Raw genomic sequence first — 20,614 nt, forward strand, 5'->3', positions numbered from 1 at the left:
GCTGGCAAGGTAATGGCCATGCTTTTCACAAGGGCAGTTTTGCTACCAATTTTCACTTCCTCTGGACAAACAGGTGTGTCCTGGGCAGTGAGGAAGCAGCCCCATCACGCCAGGGCCTGGCATGTGAGTCTCCCTAGGTAAACTCTGGAACCAACAGAACTGGGCGATGAGGAAGACCCGATCACAGGATGTCTCAGTGCTTTGACCAGGACGCTGTGAAGGGGTCCGTAGAAACGGACAAAGCAAAAAAAAAAAAGAAAAAAGAAACGGACAAAGCCCCGTTCCATTCTGCAGAGGCAGCTGGGCCAGGATGGAAAGCGCCCAGAACCTGGTCCTAGCCTGACCACTCCCTCTCTTGGGTTAGTCCCGACAGCTTCATGTGGAAGCTGGGGACAAGCTGCCTTCCTCCAGGGGCTGTCTAGGACAGAGCAGGAAGACCTCAAAAGCTGAAGACTGTCTGGGAGGTGGGACTATGTGAGCACCTGGGTCCCTGGAACTGAGACCCTTGGGCCCAAGGCTAGTGACAGTCTGAGGATCCATCTGCTCTTCCTGAACATCAAGTCTGTTTACAGAAGGTGCCCTGGGGGCGCAGTGCACTGTGTGTGGGGCCGCCTGCTCCTGGATAGCAGTGAGTTTGAGGGGCAGTGGAACAAGTTCCACTGTCAGGTCACCAAGGAGGTGGAACTCCAAGTGCAAGTGAGGAACAGCCTGGCTTGGCCTGGTGCCTGGCTCGCAGCCAGTACTCAACAGATGTGTGTCACCTGCAGGGTGACGAGGAGGGAAAGGCGCCCTCGATGAACAAGGTGGCTGTTAGTGGTCTACCAAACAGAAAGGCGGGGACAGAGGAAAGCACAGGCTTTGAGGAAGGAAGCCTGGGCGACACTCCAGCCGTGGACAAGTCACCTCACAAGTCAGTCTCATCCCACCACCCTCCTCGGGGTCAACGAGGGTGCCTAGGCGTGTGTGGCTGCCGCCTCAGAAGAGGCTCCGGAAACCAACCAGGAGGGGATAGCAAGGCACAGGGCCAGCCTGTTGGAAGATCTGGGTGGTGGGCACATCTGTTGTAAACCAGCTACCCCAACCCAGCACACCTACCAGGTAAAGAGGATACTATCCTGCCCCTCCCCCAGGAAAGAGCCCCTCAATACCATGGGGGCCTGGGCATACAGGCCACATGAGACAGAAACACATACAGTCTTATTGGGGTTCTACTGGTCCCTTGGGCGCCGAATGGCTCTTTCACAGGGGTCGCCTGATTCATAACAGCAGGAAAATGACTGGTGAAGTAGCAACGAAAGTAATGTTATGGGGGGTGGTGGGGAGGATCACCACATGCGGAACTGTGGCATGAGGGAGGTTGAGAACCACTGGCTTAGAGGTCCCTAAGTGGCAGCTGTCAGTCACGGGGAGGGACAGATGAGCAGAGAGGAGGAGAAAGCAGGGGGGACGAGGGTATAGCAGGGGTAGGGCCAGGCTCAGGGCAGGCCCTCCCTCCCTCCCCGCACTTGACAAAGAGCGCCCGTACCATGCCAGCAGAAATACAAATGTGTGTGTGTGGCTTTCCTGGAGCAAAGGGATGGCTGTCCTTATGAGGTCCCCGAGACACAAAGGAGAGTGGAGTACAGTGAGAGAAGCTGGGAGGGGGTAAGAGGGGTGCTCTCCTCAAGAGCCTGGAAGAAGATGCTGAAGAGACAAGGACCCTCTGAAGAGATAAGAGCTGCCCCATGAATTTGGACTTACAACCTCATAATTGTGAGAAAATACACTTCTGTTTCCCAAAGCCTTCCCCTTGTGGTATTTCTGTCACAAAAGCAGGAGAGAATGTAGCCAGGGAGTTGGCTGCTGGTGGCTGTTGCCACAGCAAACAGTGAGGTCAGTCCCGGGCCAGGCCGGCCCCGTTGGGTTCACTGGGACTCATTCTAGGAGAACGGCATAGCAGCCAGCTCAGCGTTTCCACTTCCCTCTGGCTGGCTCCTCCCAGCTCCACCCTCTCTGCATAGGCTGACTCAAAGCAAAGGTCTGAGTATTCTCTGTGCTCCTGAGGCCCCAGGCCGCCACCCCACGGACAGTCAGTTTCTCAGCGAGTCCCAGCAATGGGAAGCCTGGAAGGACCCCAGCAGGGCAAATTGGAAGCTAGGGAGGAGAGTCTCTGGCTTAGGGTCCCAGTGAGGGGAAGCCCAGTGGAACTCACAGGAACCCATGGGCAGGAAGAAGTGTGGCTGGAATGTCCAGAATGGGCTGGACTGAGGCTCAGAGGAAACACCTCTTTGGGGCCTCTCTTTGAGCCTGGGCTTGTTTCAGAGGAGTGGGCAGTATCTGCTGAAGTCCTGCAGCCCTGCCTCACAGCCCTCCAGGGGGCCATCCTTGCTGCCTCAGGGGGTCAGCTCCCACCCTATAACCAACACTGAGCCCCCAGATAGTCTAGGTTCAGGCCAGCCAGCGCCCATGCCAGGGGCTTTCTGGAAGCAATGGGGTCTCCTATCTCCTCTCTCCTTTAGCCAGCATTTCACTGACCAGGCAAGTTCAGCTAGACTCGTGTCAGGACACATGTGGCCAATGCCGCCCCCCACCCCAAACTTTGGGCTCAGACTCCACTCCCAGTGTCACACCTGCTCTGGGCTGTGGTCGCCGCGGAGTCAGTAACACACTGGCTGTGGGGTCTCTGAGCACGCTCCTTCCCTGTCCGAGGACTCAGTTCCCCCTCCGGCTTATGCCTGGCTCTCTCCCTGGTGCCCTGCAGGTGCACTGCCCACATGGCCTAAGGAGGGTGCTGTGTCCTCAGGAAGTCTGCGTCAAGGATCAGCACACTGGGGAGTGCTGTGCCCAGACACAGCCTGTGGCTTCCCCTCAGCTCTCTCTCGAGAGTGTTCTGGAATCTACCTCCAGGGCTGAGGCCAAAATAAGCCATGCTCCAGACTTCTGAGGCCTGTGTCATCCACAGCTTCAGCCCCAAGTGCAGCCTCGGAGCTGAGGCGCCCAGTGAGCCCCCTTCCCCTCAGCTCAAGCGCTAGTGGCTCCTGCCTGCTGGTATTCTCTCAGGCTGAGGATACAGCGAGTCTGAGCTAGGTGTGGGCTGGCCATGGGCACAGCCCCAGTCAGACCGAATCCAGAGCTTCATGGTTCTGTACACCTGGTCCAAACTAGTATCAAATGCAAGAGGATAAAGGGGAGACAAAAAGACAAGGCCGAGAAGGGAACCCATGGTGACCGACAGAAGTACCTGATCTAGAATATAGTTGCGCTTCTTGCGGGCAGCTATCTGGATGAGGCGGTTGAGGCACTGAGTGGCCTGCTGGATCAGGACGTCCCAGCGGCCGGCGTAGTTCCGCTGCCTGCGTAGGCCCATCACCTGCAGGCAGGAAGCGGTGAGGGGTGGGTGGTCCTGGCTCAGGCCGGCACTCGAGGGAGCGGGTGCGGTGAGGTGGGGCAGTCCTTACCCGCATCTTATCCATGATGGCATTGGTGCCCAGGATGTTGTACTTCTTGGAAGGGTTGGAGGCTGCATGTTTGATGGCCCACGTGGTCTTGCCGGCAGCAGGCAGGCCCACCATCATCAGAATCTACAACAGGCCAAGGAGAGTGCTGTGAGGCAGGGCGGCCCAACTCTCAGATACCCCTGACAGTGGCCCTGACCCTCATGACTCACGTCTCTCTCACGGCACCGTGGCTAAGACACGAAGGTGCACTTGTTACACTCAGCAGAGGGATGGACCCGAGGGAGCACTCAGTCATACATTGACATACCAATCTCAGTTCAGGAGTCCATGGCTGCCTCGAGGGAAAGGCCCAGGGGAGGCCATCCACTGGGGCCTGCCCATTCCAGGGCTGTGGCTGCCAAGGAGACCACCTTCCTGGGGCCCAAGAAGTGAACAGAATGGGCGGCACAGGGACAAGGGCCATAACTAAGTGGCACAGTTATGACCGGCAGACACCAGGACAACACAAGCAGCCCACAAAGGAAAGGCCAGGCTCTGAGACCTGTCACCAGGACACACAAGGAAGGGCTCACGAACATGGCCACCAACTGCCGCGTGCTGTGTGCACGAGCCATGTAAAACCAAACATCCAAACAGAACAGGCTACGTTCAGAACTCTGGAAGTCAACTTATTTGCAGATGGTAAAATCGTGAAAAACTTATGTGTTCATGTTTCTTAATTTTCTTGAATAAGCACAAATTACTGCTTTGTGAAAAAAAAATTTTAAGTGAAGGAATTGCCAGAACAGTTTGCAGAGCCCAGTGGTGGCCCAGGCCCATACTTGTTTTGTTCTGGGACAGCCCCGGGAGTCCAGCGACCTCCTCTGAAGCCCTGGTGGGCAGAGCCTGTGCCTGAGGAAGACCCTTGGCCTCCTACCCGCACTGTGGCTCTCACAGAGGAGCCCACAACAGCCTCCTCCTGGCACATCTCTGCGAGGAGCCCCCAAGTCTGTCTTTTAGTCCCACTCACCTCACACTCGGCCTTGCTCTTTGGTCCGATGGTGCCCCGGATGCGCTCGCCCAAGGGCAGGTGCTGGATGAAGGTGAAACCAGGCAGGACGGAGCAGTAGGGCTCCGCCCTCTGGCCAAAGTTGAACTCCACAGCACAGTTCTTCACCAGTACGTGCGGGTAGAGAGCTTGACCCGCCAAGGCTTCCTTCTGGATCCGGAAGGCAATGCCCATCCACTTCCCATTCTTGGTAAAGGAAAGTTCCACGTCATTCCCACATTCGAAGTCCTGGGAGACAAAGCCACCGGAAGGTCACTGATCATGCTTGGTGAAAGATGCAAGGGGCCACAGTTGGAGGGGCCACAAGAGAGAAGGTAAGGTGGCTGGCACCAGCCAAGTCCTCCTTGCCTGAGACCCTCAAAGCGGGTGGTTTGGGAAAGGGGGACGTAAAACACAAATCACCTCAAGAAGCATGAGCCTGTGAGCCTGAGGCCAAGATGCAGGAAAGGGAGGCCCAGCCCGGCTCAGAATTGGCCAGGCTGTCTTGTCAGTGGGAGGAGCCCCGGTGGTGAAGTTGGCCCGCAGTTTACACCTACCAGCTGCTCCGTGGGAGCAGGACGAAGCTATCTGCTCCCATACAGAGTCACAGTCAGTCCGGGTGGTTTCAGAGAGGTCTGGCCGGGGGATCAAACAGTGATGAAGCAAAGTGCGAGGTGTGGCTCCACACGTTCTCCCTCCATTTGAGGCCAAATACCCGCCCTTCAGTGCTTGTAAGGCACAGCCCCTTGCTTATATCGCTAAGCCGCTCCACGGGCTGAGACCACACTGGGTGGACACACTGCGTCCCGCGCGACACCTTCTAACGGTGTGGCCTCCTCTAAACAGAAAATGCTTCGGAGGGCTTCGAGGTAGAAGCAGAGGGGTTGGGGTCCCAGTGGGAGTCGAGGCCCCGGGTCTCAGAACACAGTCACACGTCCACCAGCAACCCGTGAAGTAGCTGCAGCCTCTTGGGAGCACCGTCGTGACAGCAGCCAGCAAACCCTCAAAACACACAAAATCCCGATGCACGACCACCCCGAGAACAGCATTCCTTGAAGAACACCAACGACGTGAGGCCACGGACCTGCACACCGAGCTGAGAAGGCAGTGAGAGGGCGGGCAGGGGCAGCCAGCTGTCACTCAACAACCTGTGTAGAGACGACTGAAAAGCAACCTCTCCTGTCGAGTATAACTTACCTCACTGAAAACACAGTCGAAGATTTTTTTTAAGAAATGAGAAAAAAGGAAACTGTACAAGAGTTTGGCTTCGTGGGGCAGAAGCAGCCCAACTGCACAAAAATATGCAAAATACGCACATGTCATCCACAGGCATCTAGATGCCCCAGCTGCTCACATAAGAACACAGAACACAGCGCAGCCACACAGAAGAGCTCCAGGTAGCCTGGTAAGAAGCCGTCTCTGCGGTCCTGTGTGTTCCTGCCAAGCAGCAGGAGCCACGACAGCCAGTCAGCGGTTCTCCAGGGATGGCACACACAGACGATGGCGACAAAGTTCTGAAGGGTGCAGTGACAGGCAGAGCAGCCCCGATGGGAAGGACGATGCAGAGTAGCCCGTAAGACACGCCTGCCGCCTGTTATGGAGAAAGACTAGGCAGTCCCCGTACCCGAGGAGTCAGCGCCCGTGGCTCACTTTCAGGGGCGAGAGGGTGAGGGCCTTTTGATACGCCCTGGAACATGTGAACTATTCATAGACCGTCTCCCACGGAGCTAATGTGTACTACGTAGAAATTAATGCAGGTAAGGAGAGCAGGCCGAAGAGTCGGGGTCAGAAAAATATATTACAACAGGCGGCAGAATATAAACATCATTTGTTTTTTAAAAAAGAAAACCCAAACGGGCCAAGCCACTGGTTCCAGGTGAAAGGAGATGGCCGACAACTGACGGCCATGTGGAGCCTGGAGGGAAACCCCATTTGCTCCACAGGACACGTCCACTGTGGCGTCAACAGCAGAATCAGGGCAACATGGCCAGTCTCTGACAACACCCCGAAATATCAGGGAAGAAAGGGGCACAGCGTGTGCAACCCACTCTCAAAACGGGTCAGAGAAAACCCCGGGTTAACCAAGGGCAGGGGATGGTGATGACGCTAGAAGCTGTGTCTCTGAGCGTGAGCCGTCCAGGTCACAGCTTGTCTCCTTCCAAGTAGAGGGAGACAAAAACGGGTGCAGAGTACACACGTGCACAAATACCAGGAGCTCTGGGAGTGCAGTGGACTGACCCCACCGGGATCGGGGACAACAGGGAGCTGTAGCTGGATGCTTCCATAAGGACGATGCCTTGGGAACCCTATGGGGCAGGTCTACTCTGTCCTATTGAGTCGCCAGCAGGGGGTGGGTTTTCTGGGTACAGAAATAAGAGGGAAAACCACCACAGGAAGCACATGTAGTCACTCCCTCTTCAGGGGCCTTGAGACACATTTCATTTGTTGAGACATTTAAAACCCACCTCCTATAACACCTGACGACTGGAGCACTACTGTTACGGCAGGCAGGTGTTATTCTAAGTGCTTTCAACAGATTCATGTCACGACTCCATACAAAGCCTTAGAGAGAGATGGAAGTGATCCTTACACAAAACAAGGCAGAGGCACAGGGAGGGTAAAAGTTGCCCAGGACAAACTGGTGGTGCTTTTAACTGTAAGGCTGGTGGCTTCAATCTACCCAGAGAAAACTCCCAAGAAAGGCGTGGAGGTATACTTCCCAAAGATCACAACCACCGAAGGGGCCCAGACTCTGAAGCAGGTGTGGCCACCAAGATCGAATCAACTCCAAAGCAACTGGTTCATCTTACTTTTTAAAAACGACCCAGGCTCCAGAGCCGACAGCCACAGGCCTGCACTGTGGTGGCCGGGCACTGCTGCAAGGCAGGATTGGATGCCAGCAGTTCTTGCTCTGCTCTTCCCACCTGGATGAGCCTCACTCAGCCACTGTGAGGCCAGAGAGGTGTTCTGGGTGAGGTGACAACACGTGCAAAAGCCAACACCACTGGCTTCAAGAGCAGAGAGGCTCGGACTTAGTGGCCAAGGGGACAGACAAGGGCACAGGGCTTGGGAAGGAAGCACCACACCTCTTAGAGGGGCCATCGGGCAGCTTCACACAGAAGAGTGGAAAGGACAGATGAGCGGACTTGCATAAACAAGAGACTCCAGGGGCTGGATTTGGGGAAAGCAAAGGAAAGGGCAGGGAGTTCTGAACAAGGCCTGCAGGCCACACCCGAGCATACCAGCATTTGGTTCTGCCAGCCACCGGCAGGACTCACCGCAAAGCAGCCAATCACATCGTTCTCTGCAAACTTGTCGCCGTAGTTTTCAAAGCGGCTGTTGGTGGATTTCTTCCCGGTGCCCCCATAGCCGTAGGAGAAAGCCTCTTCTCCTGCAGAGCAAACAGCCACAGGGCAGGTCAGACGTGCGACGACGACGGCCACAAGACTCTGGCTCCCACGGGTTTTATGGGAATGTTTGAAAACCAAATATAAACCACTTTCTTTGCGAGTTGAAAATAAATCCTGTCTCGGATGGGCAGCAGGTCAGGAAAAGGTCTGGTGACAAGTCGCTCTTTATTTCGCCCACTCCAGAGTGCTTCCACTTGGTCAGAGGAGGGGAGGCATGAGAAGGGCTGCAGGTTGTCCCTCATGAAGTGCCAGGGAAACAAGTCATGGGCTGAGCCTTGGGGATGGTCCTGGATTTCCTCAGGCTCTAGAACTCGGGGCTCTGGGGTCTGACCGAGATCCCAAAGGACCTCGCTGACACCCGGGTTACACAGAAGCCTCGGGCTGGAACAGAAGGAGCCCCCGTGTGCCCTGGACATGCAGCCCGACTCTCCCCTGGCTGCGTGCTGCCACCAGCATCAGCTACACTTCCAAACAGCATCGATGGTAAAATGAGATGAGAGTCTTAAAAGTGAAATGACTGGCATGTATCAAAATTAAAATGTTAAAAACTTTTTGACCTAGACACTTCCCCACAAAATAATCTTAAGTAAACAGATAATTACACACCAGAATGGGGGCTCACATTGTTTCACAGTGAAAAATTGCAACCAACTTAAATGATCTACGAGTAGGGACTTGCTAAATGACAGAGCTATACAATGGAAACTTTAGCAGCGGAAATGGGAAAACAACGAACAAAAAGCTACACACAGTATACACTGTAACCCTGTGACCCAGTCTACACTCAAAATCCAGAATCGAAACTCACTGCCAGTGGATGAAGGCTCCCAGTGGACATTCCGGCAGGGTAGACTGAGTTTCTGAGGCTGTCGCTCTGACGGGAGAAAGGCCCGTCTCTCCCACAGAGCGGCTGGGGGTTTCCACTGCGGACCTTGCAGTGGGCAGCTCAAGGCATAACCACCACGCCACGGGGCCCTGCGACCCAGTCTGGGTAAATACACACCTCAACAACGTCCAGGATTAGCACTGAGGAAACTGCCAACATCCTGTCCCCTCCTACACATTCACACACACACACACGTTCGTATACGTAAAGCAGAAGGTGTCAACACTGGTCAATGACATCAGTCACTCGGAGCCAGGAGACCACTAAGGCTCGGGGTCCTGAGATAACGCAAATGTCGCTCTCCAAGAAAGGGCTCAGGACTCCCCCAAGGCTGTATCCTGGAACCTGGTACTCAGTGTCCCCTCTAGCCTTTGTTTAGATTCTGGACAGACTCCAGATTGGTCTGGCAGGGTGTGAGACCTTATCTTCAACTTGGCTAGACGACAGGAGACAAGCGATTTAAGACACGGGCCAGTTTCCTACAGAGAACTTGGGGCTCTCATGAGAGAATACAGAATTCTTCTTAGAAGGTTGCTGACTGGCCATGGCCTTTCAAGTCCAGTTGCAACCGCCCGCAGCCATGCCAAGGCTCCCGCTGACCCCTGCACCTGCTCCAGGCTAGCTCTGTCCAGTAGTGGGGAGAAGCCGAGGGCCCTCAGAACCACTCTCCTCTTGGGGCTGCTAAGCAGGAAACTCCTTACCTAGCTGGGTGCTGCAGGAGTCCAGGGACCAGCCGATGCGGACAACATGGGGGTCGGGCTCTGTCGACGGCAGGTGCTTCACTGAGATTTCCTCGTTGATCTGGGGACAGAAGAGAGGACTCACGGCTGAGTCTGGTGGCTTGTATGGGATGTCAGGCAGTAGAAGGTACAAGGCAGCACTGGTCCTTGTGGTGAAGAAGCCTGTAACCTAGGTCTCCAGAGGGCTGGGCAGAGTTCCTTGTGACAGGAATGTCCCAGTATTTCATTTGTTCTAAGAACTCACTGCAGAGGTTTGAAACAGGGACCCTCCAGTGACCGACAGGGGAAACTGGACTGGCGTCTTTGAAGAAGCACAAAACCCAGCACATGCCACACAATGCAGGACCATCAAACCACCACCACCAAGGCAGCAGCTCAATTCACTCACCTTCATCTCGAAGCACACCCGGCCCCTCCTGACCCCGTAGCTGGCACGGGCTCCGGACCACAGATAAGCAAACCCCTCAATGGTGAGCGGGTAGCCACTACTCCGGTCCCGGGCAACCTTAAAGTGGAGGTCGCAGTTATCTGGGGAAGAAAATGCTGAGGTTGGCGAAGCTTTAGAGCTCCCAAGGGAGGAACAGGAAAAGAGGTCCCCAAAGTGCAGACCAGGGGTCCACAGCTAACACACCACGGAGACAGGCTCATGGAGATGCAGCCGCACCCTACCCATCTTCTCTAGGTGCACTCGGGTTCTGGAGCAATACAACCTGGCCTCAACAGACTTGAAGCAGCCACCTCACACAGGAAGAGGGGGTGAGGGGGGAGAGCGTCATTGGTGGGGCTCCAGGGGAACCCCCAGTGATAGTATACACAAAGGCCTTTGAGGAGCATGCACACTTGTGGAAGAGCCCACATCGCCACCGATTGCAAGGCATTTCAAGCTGTAAGCGGCTAGTTACCCCTGCCCTACACTCCAGCTCCTGCTGCCAGAGCACCTGCCCCAGAAACCTACCCCTGCCCCACACCAGCAGTCCCCGCCCTCACTGCTCGCGCCCAGTGATTTGTCCCTCAAGGGTAAGTGAGTCCCATGGGCTGCACCTGTCCGGCTTCCTGGGCCCCAGCCACACATCCCTTATGAATGTTTCGTCTCCAGCTGGGTGGAGCATGTCTTTGAGACCTCAAGAGAGGAGGGGCTGTGTTCCATCAGCCCAGACTGACTTCCTGGACTCCCCAACCCTCAGGCCTGGCTGTGCTGCTGGGTGGAGGGGAACACCAGGTTCACAAGTGGCCGTCGGGGACATGGGAAGAGGGTGGTCTGCAGGGAGAAGCAGTGAAAGGGGACTGGAGGACGGGGATGCGGAGCTCAGAGGCACACTGGTTTCAGCAGGAATGAGCAGCAGATGGAAACCAGGGACGTGGTGGTCAAAGAGCTACGTTTCCTCCGAGGCACCGATTCCCCTCCTGATCAGATGACAATCCCTGGGTGCACATGGGGGCTCAGAGGTCCCCAAACTGCTCTCTGAGCCATTCTGCGTCTTACTGTAAATTCTCTGAGGCACTGGGGCAGGGTCAGTCCCCTCCCTGAAGAGAACTCAGAGGAGACGGGTGTGCCCAAGGCCCCACAGCTAGAACTGGCAGCTGGTCTTCTGCCTCCAAATCCAGGGCCTCTGGACCAGAACCACATGCCGCCCTCACTGGGCGTGCCCAGGCACTCCCCGAATGCTGACAGAAGGGCGCCCAGGACTCACAGGTGTCAATTGCAACAAGGGTGTCGTCAAAGTAATCTTCATCTTCTTCAGCTGGAGGCTGGGGAGAGCGGCCCCTGTGTCAGAAAGAGGGGTTGGGTCACAGGGTGGCCGGCAGGACAACCACAGCAGCAAGAAAAGGAAGGAGGAACTTCCTGGACTTCTGTCTCTTCCCTTCGAGGTTAGCCAAAGAACTCCGGAACCCCGTTTCTTCAAGAGAGCAACCAAGGACAAGAAGGCCCACTCAACTCTGGGGCAGAGGGGACATTAGTCACCCGGGAGCGCCCGCAAAGCTTCTCCTCTCGCACAGGCCCGGGTCACACCCACTGTGCACTGGATCATGGGCGGGCCAGGGGAGTGTGCGCACACCTCAGCCTGTCCACATATGTTACAAGGCTCCCTATCACCCAGGCTTCAAAACTTTTTCAGTCTCTCTTTTTCCAAAGTGTCCTAAATTATGACTTGAGAGTCACCTTCCTACTAAAGACCTGTAAAGGGGAATGTGTGGCAGACAGCAGGCTTCTCTCGGTGGCCGGCCTGGTCCACCTGACAGCGTGGTAGCAAGGAGCTCCCTCCATGATAAACTTGCCCTAGGGAGTCCTCCCTTGTCAGCCCCAGTTCAGTGAGGCTCTTCCTTACGCTTGTGAGGGCTTCAAGTTTGGGAAAGGGGGTGGGTCGGGTGTCTGGTAGTGAGTACAGGGAGACTGTCCCTACTCCCCACACCGTGGTTAGACCCCAAAAGACACCCCTAAACAAGGACACCGAAGGCCTCCCACACGCACCTCCTGTCCTCTCGGTGCTCGAAGTAGCCCCGTCCTCGGTTGTCTTCATAAGGCCTCTTGCGACTCTGGAATTGCTGCTGCCTGTCTGGCTTGGGTTGAGATGCTTCAGGGGGGAGGAAGCTGCCGGGTGCTTCTTGCTTCATCTCTGTCTTCACTTCTACAGTCAGGACAAGTAGAGAAGGTCACGGCACAGACAACTCCTCAGCCACCACCTCTCCAGTCTCCCTTCCCTCGGGAGACGCTGACTGGGTCCTGCCTACAGCAGTGAAAGGCTGGGCACAATCCCAGCTCAGCATAAGCTTGCTGAGAGGCGGAGAGCCCCACTGAATACCAGGCCCAGGATGAAGAGCAGGCTGGGAATGGCCAGCCGGATGGTAGGTACTTGGTGGGCTGACAGGCATCAGTCAGGTGAAGGGGCTTTCAGCATTCAAGGACACTTTCTGAAAGCCCAGCAGAGGTGGGGTAGCTGCCTTTGGCTCCTTTGCACACAAGCCCTAGTGGGAAGGGGCGGAGAAGGCCCCTAAGAGCCAGTTAAACTGGCGGGCCACATTCGATCTTTTCCAATTTCTCACCCCCCACAGCCCCATCTCAGTTCTTTCAAAGCTGCTTCAGTGCAGCTAGGATGGGGCAAGGGTGGGGAACTGCAGTTGCCCTGGAGGGAGCATCTGAGGCTGAGCCTCTCCCCAAGTGTGGGAACCTCATCCAGTCACGCCACAGGCAGGGAGCTGGAATGGACGGTGCGCTGTGGACCCCTGGGAACATCTTCTCGGTCTCAAGTCAACACCAAGCCGAGTACCTCGCCGAGCACACACTGCACGTCACCGGCTTCTTCCCGTGCCTACCCACGTACAGCTCTGCCCGCCACCAGAGCTCACTCGCTAGTTTTGACTAGCTGACAAAAGCAACAGTCGCAGATGAGGCTCCTGGTCTCCAGGGCAGGGAGGGTGCGCTGGTGGCCTCCATGGTCACCTCAAAGGCCCCGATAACGGTACACACAAATGACTCCATGTCCCATAGAGTGACTCTACAGAGCTGCACTTTAATCCACAGCCATTAAAGCCTGCGCCACCCACACCTCTATTTGCTAAAAAAAGGGCACTGGGGCCACAGCACAGGCCCAACACTGGGGCCCTACTTCCCAGACAGCAAAGCCTTAAAGACCCAGGATATGGCCTATTAACAGAGTGCCGGCCCGGGGGCTGGTGTTCCCGATTCTTGCCCTACCTGGCCGTTACCTTAGTCCACCTTTCCCCAGTGGTAAGTAGGAGAGCCGGAGGGCAATTGGTAGCCCTGGTGGTGTGATGGGTCACGTATGGGGCTGCTCATTGCAAGGTCAGCTGTTCCAAAACAGCAGCCACTCCAAGTAAAGATGAGGCTTCCTCCTCCCGTAAAGTTGCAGCCTCAGAAACCCACAGGGGGCATTCTACTCTGTCCTACAGGGTAGCCGCGTCAGCTCCTACACTATGCCAATGAGTTGTCCTTTTTCTTTTCTTTGTTTGGGGGGTGGTGGCGTGGGGTACGGGACGTGCAACTTTATTTGCCAATCTGGCATTTATGGGGACCATTGTTGTGCAAAGGTATTATTTATTTAAATGCTGAAAGAACAAAGGGTCAAGACAGGATTTTTCTGTTGCACTATGGAGAGTAGGTGGTACAGCACCTTCCAAATTCACCTGCGGTGGGAAAATGAGTTTCTCTACGTGGCCCTTCCCCTTAGTTCTTTGGAAATAACCGCTGGAGACTACCTTCCTAAGCCCCGAGGTGCTAATTTTGCCCTAGTTCTTTGAAGAAGCAAATTGTCAGGGTGAGCACTCCTAAGGTGGTTTCCACCCCAAAGAATCTGTTACTTTTGTCTGGGCTGTTTGACATTTCCTGGTTGTTGAACATGGTTGGCTCTAAGCTGCAACACGCTCTGTGACTGATCTGTTCAACACATCTTGCAGGGATTAGTGAATGCTTGGTCCTGCTGCGATACTGTGTCAAGGGCTGCAACCCTAAGGAGAGCAAGAAGCCCCAAGGGACTCTGTGGCAGAGACAGCAACAGAGATGAGTGGCTGCCCTGGCTCCGGCTGACGGTGGGGAAGTCCAAGACAGAGCCGTTAGTCAGCCGAGAAAAGGAGCCAGGAGAGGTGGCCTTGCATGGAGGAGAGGGGCATGCACTCTTTCCTCACGGGAGGGTGCCTCCCTTCAGACCTCTCAATGTGCTTCCTGATCAGATTCTAAGTTGTAGCTTGCTACTTCCTTAATACACCCCTTAACTGTGAGTATGGTCTGTGACTTCTGGGTGGTCACTGCTACTGAACCCAACAGAGGAGCAGTCTCAAAAATGGTGGAGAAGCTGGGGGAGCAGAGAAACGAGTCCTCTGCTGATCCTGATTTTCATCCCTTAGGAATCTAGGTGATGCCCTAAGCTACAACACAGTTTTGGCCAAGTGACCTTCTCTGTGGGGACCCCGATAACACGTCTTGGAACAAGATTCTTCGGAACACAGTGCAGGAAACATTAGACTTGATTTAGAAGGTCCTTTCGGGCTTCCACATTCCAAGATTCTATGTAAGACTCAGACATTGTTCTCCAGGCCCAAACCTCTCAAGGTTGTTGGTCCCCGCATCTGAAAGCTGGTAATATGAAGATGCCCTTTCCTCAACACTCAGGAGTGGAACTGAGTTTATCCTTTGAAAAACAACTCCCCAGTGCAACAAAGCCTGAAAACTTAGCCTAGAGGACAAAGCACCATCTCTCTCTGGGAAGACTGCATATGGGGAGAGAGGACAATGGCCACATGTAGACTGCCCCCCCCCACACACACACACACAAAGAAGAGCCTCCTGGGCTTTCCCACCTGGGCGATAGGTCTGCTGCTGAGGCTCCATTTCCAGGGGTCTTCTCTCGTAGCCTGACTCGTTCTCTTGCTTGATGACCTGGCTCTCGTAATATTGGTTCTGTCTGGTAATATTGTCCATGACATCTTAAAAGCAAACAAGCAAAACATGACCAGTTAGAAGACGGCCCTGGGACCAGAGGTGGCTCCTTCAATGGCACATGATGCCATTCCCATCTGGACAACTTCAACACTGAACCAACTATCTTGGCAGTGAGCGGATTAAGCATATTCTCTTGCCTCTCAAAAGGTTACCTGAGATGCTACCTGAGGGGAAGGCTTTAGAGAACTCTGACATGCAGAACCGACAGAAATAGACCACTCTGGCCAAAGGATGGAGATGGGAGTGTCTAAAGGGAGCTTCTGCACCAAGTCCTCCTCTGGGGTGGAGGTCCCTCTACATAACCCGGGACTCCAGGAAGCACAGCGTAGGCACTGTCAGTCTAGCTGTTTTCTTGCCAATAAGATGGCAAATGCCTAGGGAGTTACCTCCAGGACACACCTTATAAAGTGGACCATGAACTAGCCCTCCGTGCAGCTCCATTCACCATTCCTCCTGTACAGCCCACCTCTCTAAGAGTCCTGTCCACCCCGTTACTGGCTGTCAGAGATAAAGGGCCACCATACTGAGTTGATGAAGGATCACTGGGGGAGGAAGGAGAAGAGCTGCTATGAAAACAAGGATCGTGATAAGATGCCTTGAGACCCATTAAGAATAAGCCCTAAGTGGTATTGAGTTAGACTGCAAGGATTTGGGCAAGGAGATTTGGGCGGCTAGGGTGGTAAGAGCAACAATATTAACTACTCTTCGAGTGCATTAACTATATTCCAGACCCTGGGGTACAGGGAGGCTGAGCTGCCCCAGAGAAACTTTCGGTTTACTAAGACAAGCGCACCACAGGTTAAACAATTAATTCTACTAAAACTAGTCATGGATGTGTTACAGGCTGCCAAGGAGAACACGGGCGGTATACCACAGTAACCAAGGCAGTGGTAGGTAGTACTGATGTAAAGGCAGCTGAAGCAGTAGCTCAGTGATGAGCATGGAGAACATCCTGAGGGCTGGGGTCGCAGAGGTGAAAGGCAGGGCGAGACTAAGTCCACAGCAATAAACCAGAAATTCCTTTGGGGAGGACTTCCCAGGCAACCCCAGAGAGATGGGTGAGAAGGCAAGGATGCCTCTCTGGCTCTGCCTCCTGGAGGCAGGTCTCCACTCGGTGCCTCCAGGGTCCTGCCCAGAACAGTGAGGCAAAGCCACAGGGAAGGGGAGGCTGTTCTGCTACCTGCTGATTGGATCCTTCCTCAGAGGACAAACACATCTGGGCCCAATGGGAGGCAAGCCCTAAGTCACTTGGCTGGCTACCATGCCAGTCTGCGTACCAAGGCTGAAGAAAGGGTTGAGGGGAGGGGGCAAGAAAGGGTCTCAGAAACTTCTGCTTTTTTGGGGGGGGGATAGACTCTCATTAAATGGAACGCAGGGGCTCTTCAGGGCTGAGCCCCTCCCCCCCATTCTGGGGATCTCACTCAGAATGGTCCTGGGAGGGTGTGTCATTGTCCCCAGGTCTCTCAGCCAGGAGGTGGACTGCTCATAGCACAAAGCCCAGTCCCCGTGAGTCCAGAGGGCTCTGCTGCCCTGGCATCTCTTGCCTCAGGTGCCCAGTCAGGACCCCTTGGTGGTGTGTCTGCACCCCCCTCGGCCCCCAACCACCCTACTTCTCTACATGCCCACCAGGCCACTCCTGTTCCCAGCCTCTGGGTCCTGGGCAATCCTCAGTCTTTCCAGCCCCACAGCTACCCTCTGGTCCCCACTCCATTTAGGCCCATCTCTCAAAAGAAGGTGCTGGTGCCAAGCTCAAACCTCAACTCTTCCACAATCCGAATTTTCCTTCTGGGTTCCTTTGCTCCAAGCCCCAGGACTCCCTCTTTTTAAAGGAATGCAGCCCTCCCACTCCCCCTCCAGTGTCTTTCCTACTTAACTCCTAAACTCTCCAAACCCCACCCTCCGGTCCTTTTTGCCCCTCCTCCCCAGCACCACCCCTCCTGGCTGAGGCATGCCCCTGGCCTACCAGCAACTAACTGCCTGGGAGGCCTGGGTTCTAGTCCAGAAGCACCCCCACTCCCAGTCCACAAGCTCTTTTCCTCCTCCTCCATCTGCTGGGCGGGTGACACCTCCATCGCACAGCTGGGCAAGAAGCCTGTCCTCCAGAGACTTCATAGCTTTCAAACCCCACCCAACGGGCGGTTTGCCCCTGCTCCCCAACACTCCAGCCTGTTTACCCCTGGCTCTTCAGCTGTGGCCACTGAAAGCACTGGCCCTCAGAGCCAGCTCAGCTTTGGGTCCCCTGGTACCCCACTCTGGCAGGTCACCCAGGTTCCCTCTGCCTCCTCCAGCAGGTAACCTGAAGATGCCGTCCCCCCCCCCCATTATCCTGCTCAGGTTGGTCCTAAACCCTGGATTTGAAAAGTTCCCAAGACCATCTTCAGAGGAATTTGGGTCCCCAAACTTCCATCACACTCACGTCTCAGACAGTTTCTAAATGTCCTCCGGCCAAATCCCAGAGTCTCGGATCCATCAGACCCTCCCCGCCTGCAGACCCCAAGCGCTCCATCTCTCCAAACCCCCCACCCCATTCCACCAGCAACGGCAAGGACGGGCGATCCGCAAGATGCCAGCCCGCCGGAAACTCCGGGGGCTCCCCATCCTCAGAACTCTTCCCGGTCCCCTAACTGCCTGCTCATGCTGTTCCCCGCCTGCACGCTTGGTCCCCGACCCCCAGCCATCCGTGCAGCGGCCGACCCTGTCCACCACCCTCCCCAGCCCAAGAAGACGACCCTTATTCTTCCGACGCTGGAGACCGCGGCTTCCGGTCCACAAGACCGGCGCTCCGGAATCCACGACACCCCTCGCTAATCTCCGCAACCGAGGGTCCCCTACTTCCAGGCAACACCGGCGCCGAATGCCGAGATCCGGAGACCCTCGACCCTCCACATCCTTCTCAGGGACGGGCCGCGGGATCCCCGCCCCCCCCCGCCCCATCCTTGGTCGGACTCCGCGGCCCCCGCCCCGCGCATTCTCACAATGTCCATCTGGCCCCGGGTAGCCGCCGGGCGTCGGGTGCGGCTGCAGCCCGGGCGGCGGTGGCTGCGCGGTCCCCTCCAGCTCGGAGACCCCCTCGGTCTCGACCTCCTCGTTGTGGTGCCCGGGTCGCCCCGGTTCGACGTCGGCCTCGAGCTCCCGCTCGTCGTCGGGCTCCTCGGCCTCCAGCGCCGCCTGCAGCCGCTCAGCGAGGTCGGCCTTCAGGCCGCGAGAGTCCAAGCCGCGGCGCTGCAGCTCCTCGCGAAGTTCGTTCACCTTCAGACGGCGCACATCCATGGCCCGGGCCCCCGGGGCGGCCCCCGAGCCCGGCCCGGCCTCCCAGGGCTCTGTCCCCCTTAAACCTTTCCTGTCAGGAGGCAAAGGGGGAGAGGGGGGGCCCCACTCCAATGGCGGCAGAGGCTCAAAATGGCTGCCGCCTCCTCCTCACCCGTGGCCCTGTGCGATGCAACGCAAGTGCCGATTGGCCACTGCGCCGCGGGCAACGGGCGCGGGTCCGGAGAGCCAGCCAATCAGAGCGCGGCTTTCAAAAGCACCGCAATGAAAGGTCCCGGGAGCTGCCGGGGAGGAAGCGTTGGCCTACGTCGGTACCGCGACTGGAGGGGAGGGCGGGAAAAGTCCGGAGGCGGGGCGCACGCGGATTGGACAGCGCGCGCGCGCCAGCTCCCGCACAGTCAAATCAAGGGAAGGGAGTAAAGACTTGGACCAATCAACAAGGAGATTTCAGTATGAGCGCCCTCGCAGTCTTTCCTGGGCCGTCCTTTCAGTAGCTTAGCGTCCCCGTAACACACATTCTGATTGGCTCAAATCTCCCGCCCCTAGAGAAGACCCAATCAAACGGACGACTGTCCCATGCCCCGCCTTCCCCTGTTGCCTTTCAGAAAGCGGAACGAGATGAAGTCACGAAGGGCCCACCCCTTGCCGTTAGGGCGGTTTCAAAACAATCTGCCGACCAATCCCAGGTGCCGTTTTATCTCGCCAGAGCCAGTGCGTGTATAAGAAGGAACGCCTTAGGAACAGCTAGCCGGATTGGCGAGTCCGCAGAGGACCGCTTCCAGAGAGTCTCGCTGCGGAGGGATGTAACACGCAAGACCTTCAAGCCAATGGGTCATGTTGAATTTGTGGTAAACTCAGTTGCCCCTGTAGACTTTATAGAGTCCTGAAGGCTTGAAAAAAGAAGTTAGAACAACGGGGTAGAAGTCGTGCCGGAAATCGCACCCCCTCCCCTCGGACCGTGCACCTCACCGGGTGCCTTCCTTCCCGGGCGGTGTGGCCTTCGTCTCTATGGTCGGTGCTTTACGTGGAAGAGGCCGCTCTGCACGCAACCATAGAGCCCTCTGTGGCCGAAAGTCCTCCAGAAGTCCCGGGTTCCGTTCATCCCACATCCTCTAAACTTTAGCGTCGAAAGCAAATCTTGCTCGGTTCATCTGGGCAACGACCACACAGACAACCTTCACCCGCGCCGCTGTGTAATTAAGCCGCACATTAAAGAGCAAACGCCGCGGTGTCAGAGGGTCTGCGCTCCCACCACCTGTCGCTTCTACCTCAGCAGTGACACACAACGTCCATGAGACACGCAAACGGGATACCCAAAGCGACCGCCCCGCGCTCAGAGCTTCAACTTTGACAAAGACGTCGAAGGGTAATCGGTTACAGTGGATGCATCAATTCAGGGCACAATACATCAAAGTGCAGAGCCGACCGAACGTCAGCGCAGGTAGGCGGCATCCAAAGATAAAAACACACACACGCGACGGTCACAATGCAACCTTCCAGCAACCCAGACACGCGCCACCCACTCAGGAACGCGGCAGACACTCACGTGGGCTCGGAGCTTCCAGTCCAGACACCCCACCCCTCGCCCACGCACGGCTTCCTCTCTCCTCCCCGCTCCGCACGACGGTTTGTTCCCAAAGTTTGTGGCCCGGATTGAACTGTCCACGGTTCCGGGAGGGGCCGCTGGAGGGCGTCCGGGCGCTGCCAACAGGCCCCGCAGCCGCGGTTCGCGCTCGCTGGGAACTAGTGCTCGTGCAGAGTTGCTAGACACAGGAGGCTTGTCTTGGCAGGAGTCCCTTTGTGCGCCTGTGATTATTGAGCGGGCTCTGCGCCTGCGTTTTTGTCGACCTGAACGTTTGCATCTGTGCGTGCCCGTTAGACTCTGGGCCTTGCGAGTATTTGTGCTATTTACTGGGTCTTGGTTATGTGTATCTGTGCCTGTCTGAGATACCCCCCACCCCATATTTGTCAATAGGTGTATGGTTTGTGTGAATTTTGTCTTTCAGAATCTTGTATGTGGCCACGTGGGCCTGAAGATGCCCATTGGTTCATGTGCCTGTACCTATGTGCCCTTGGATCTGTGTCCCTAACACACCTCCTGGTGGGTTTGAGGGTCTGTGTCTTTGTCTCTTTGCAGGTTCGTATCCATCTTAGTTGGAACCACAATTAAGGCTCATAGAAGCAGCGGTCAGGAAACCATGTGACATATTGCATTGGTCAAATTTGCCACCTCTTTTAGTGTTGGAAGGGCAAGGATGGCTAACTTTGAGGACTAAGGTGTGTCTAATGGTATCGTTCAATTGCTTCATATGCAGCTGAAAGTTGACTCTGGCTAAGGAGGAATGAAGAAGAATCAAATCATTTGAATTATGGCGCTGGGAAAGAATATGGA

General features: G+C 55.9%; 1 protein-coding gene across 2 annotated transcripts in view; it reads right to left on the bottom strand.

Moving 5' to 3' along the window:
* Positions 1 to 19,787, bottom strand: part of HNRNPUL1 (heterogeneous nuclear ribonucleoprotein U like 1) — a 26,216-nt gene extending 6,429 nt beyond the window's left edge. The window contains exons 1-10 of one of the 2 annotated variants that reach the window (XM_075537746.1): positions 19,769 to 19,787; positions 14,814 to 14,939; positions 11,971 to 12,127; positions 11,192 to 11,265; positions 9,889 to 10,028; positions 9,462 to 9,561; positions 7,743 to 7,855; positions 4,447 to 4,713; positions 3,438 to 3,560; positions 3,221 to 3,349 (exon numbers count right to left, since the gene is read on the bottom strand). In XM_075537746.1, coding sequence (XP_075393861.1) covers positions 3,221 to 3,349; positions 3,438 to 3,560; positions 4,447 to 4,713; positions 7,743 to 7,855; positions 9,462 to 9,561; positions 9,889 to 10,028; positions 11,192 to 11,265; positions 11,971 to 12,127; positions 14,814 to 14,934 — 1,224 coding nt within the window. In that variant the 5' untranslated portion in view covers positions 14,935 to 14,939; positions 19,769 to 19,787. Of the gene's footprint in view, positions 1 to 3,220; positions 3,350 to 3,437; positions 3,561 to 4,446; positions 4,714 to 7,742; positions 7,856 to 9,461; positions 9,562 to 9,888; positions 10,029 to 11,191; positions 11,266 to 11,970; positions 12,128 to 14,813; positions 14,940 to 17,930; positions 18,396 to 19,768 lie in introns of those variants that run through there. The other variant, XM_075537745.1, reaches the window with a different exon arrangement.
* Between the last annotated feature and the right edge of the window lie 827 nt (positions 19,788 to 20,614).

This window comes from Tenrec ecaudatus, chromosome 18, assembly GCF_050624435.1.
Source record: "Tenrec ecaudatus isolate mTenEca1 chromosome 18, mTenEca1.hap1, whole genome shotgun sequence".
In the NCBI taxonomy this organism is placed as follows: Eukaryota; Metazoa; Chordata; class Mammalia; order Afrosoricida; family Tenrecidae; genus Tenrec; species Tenrec ecaudatus.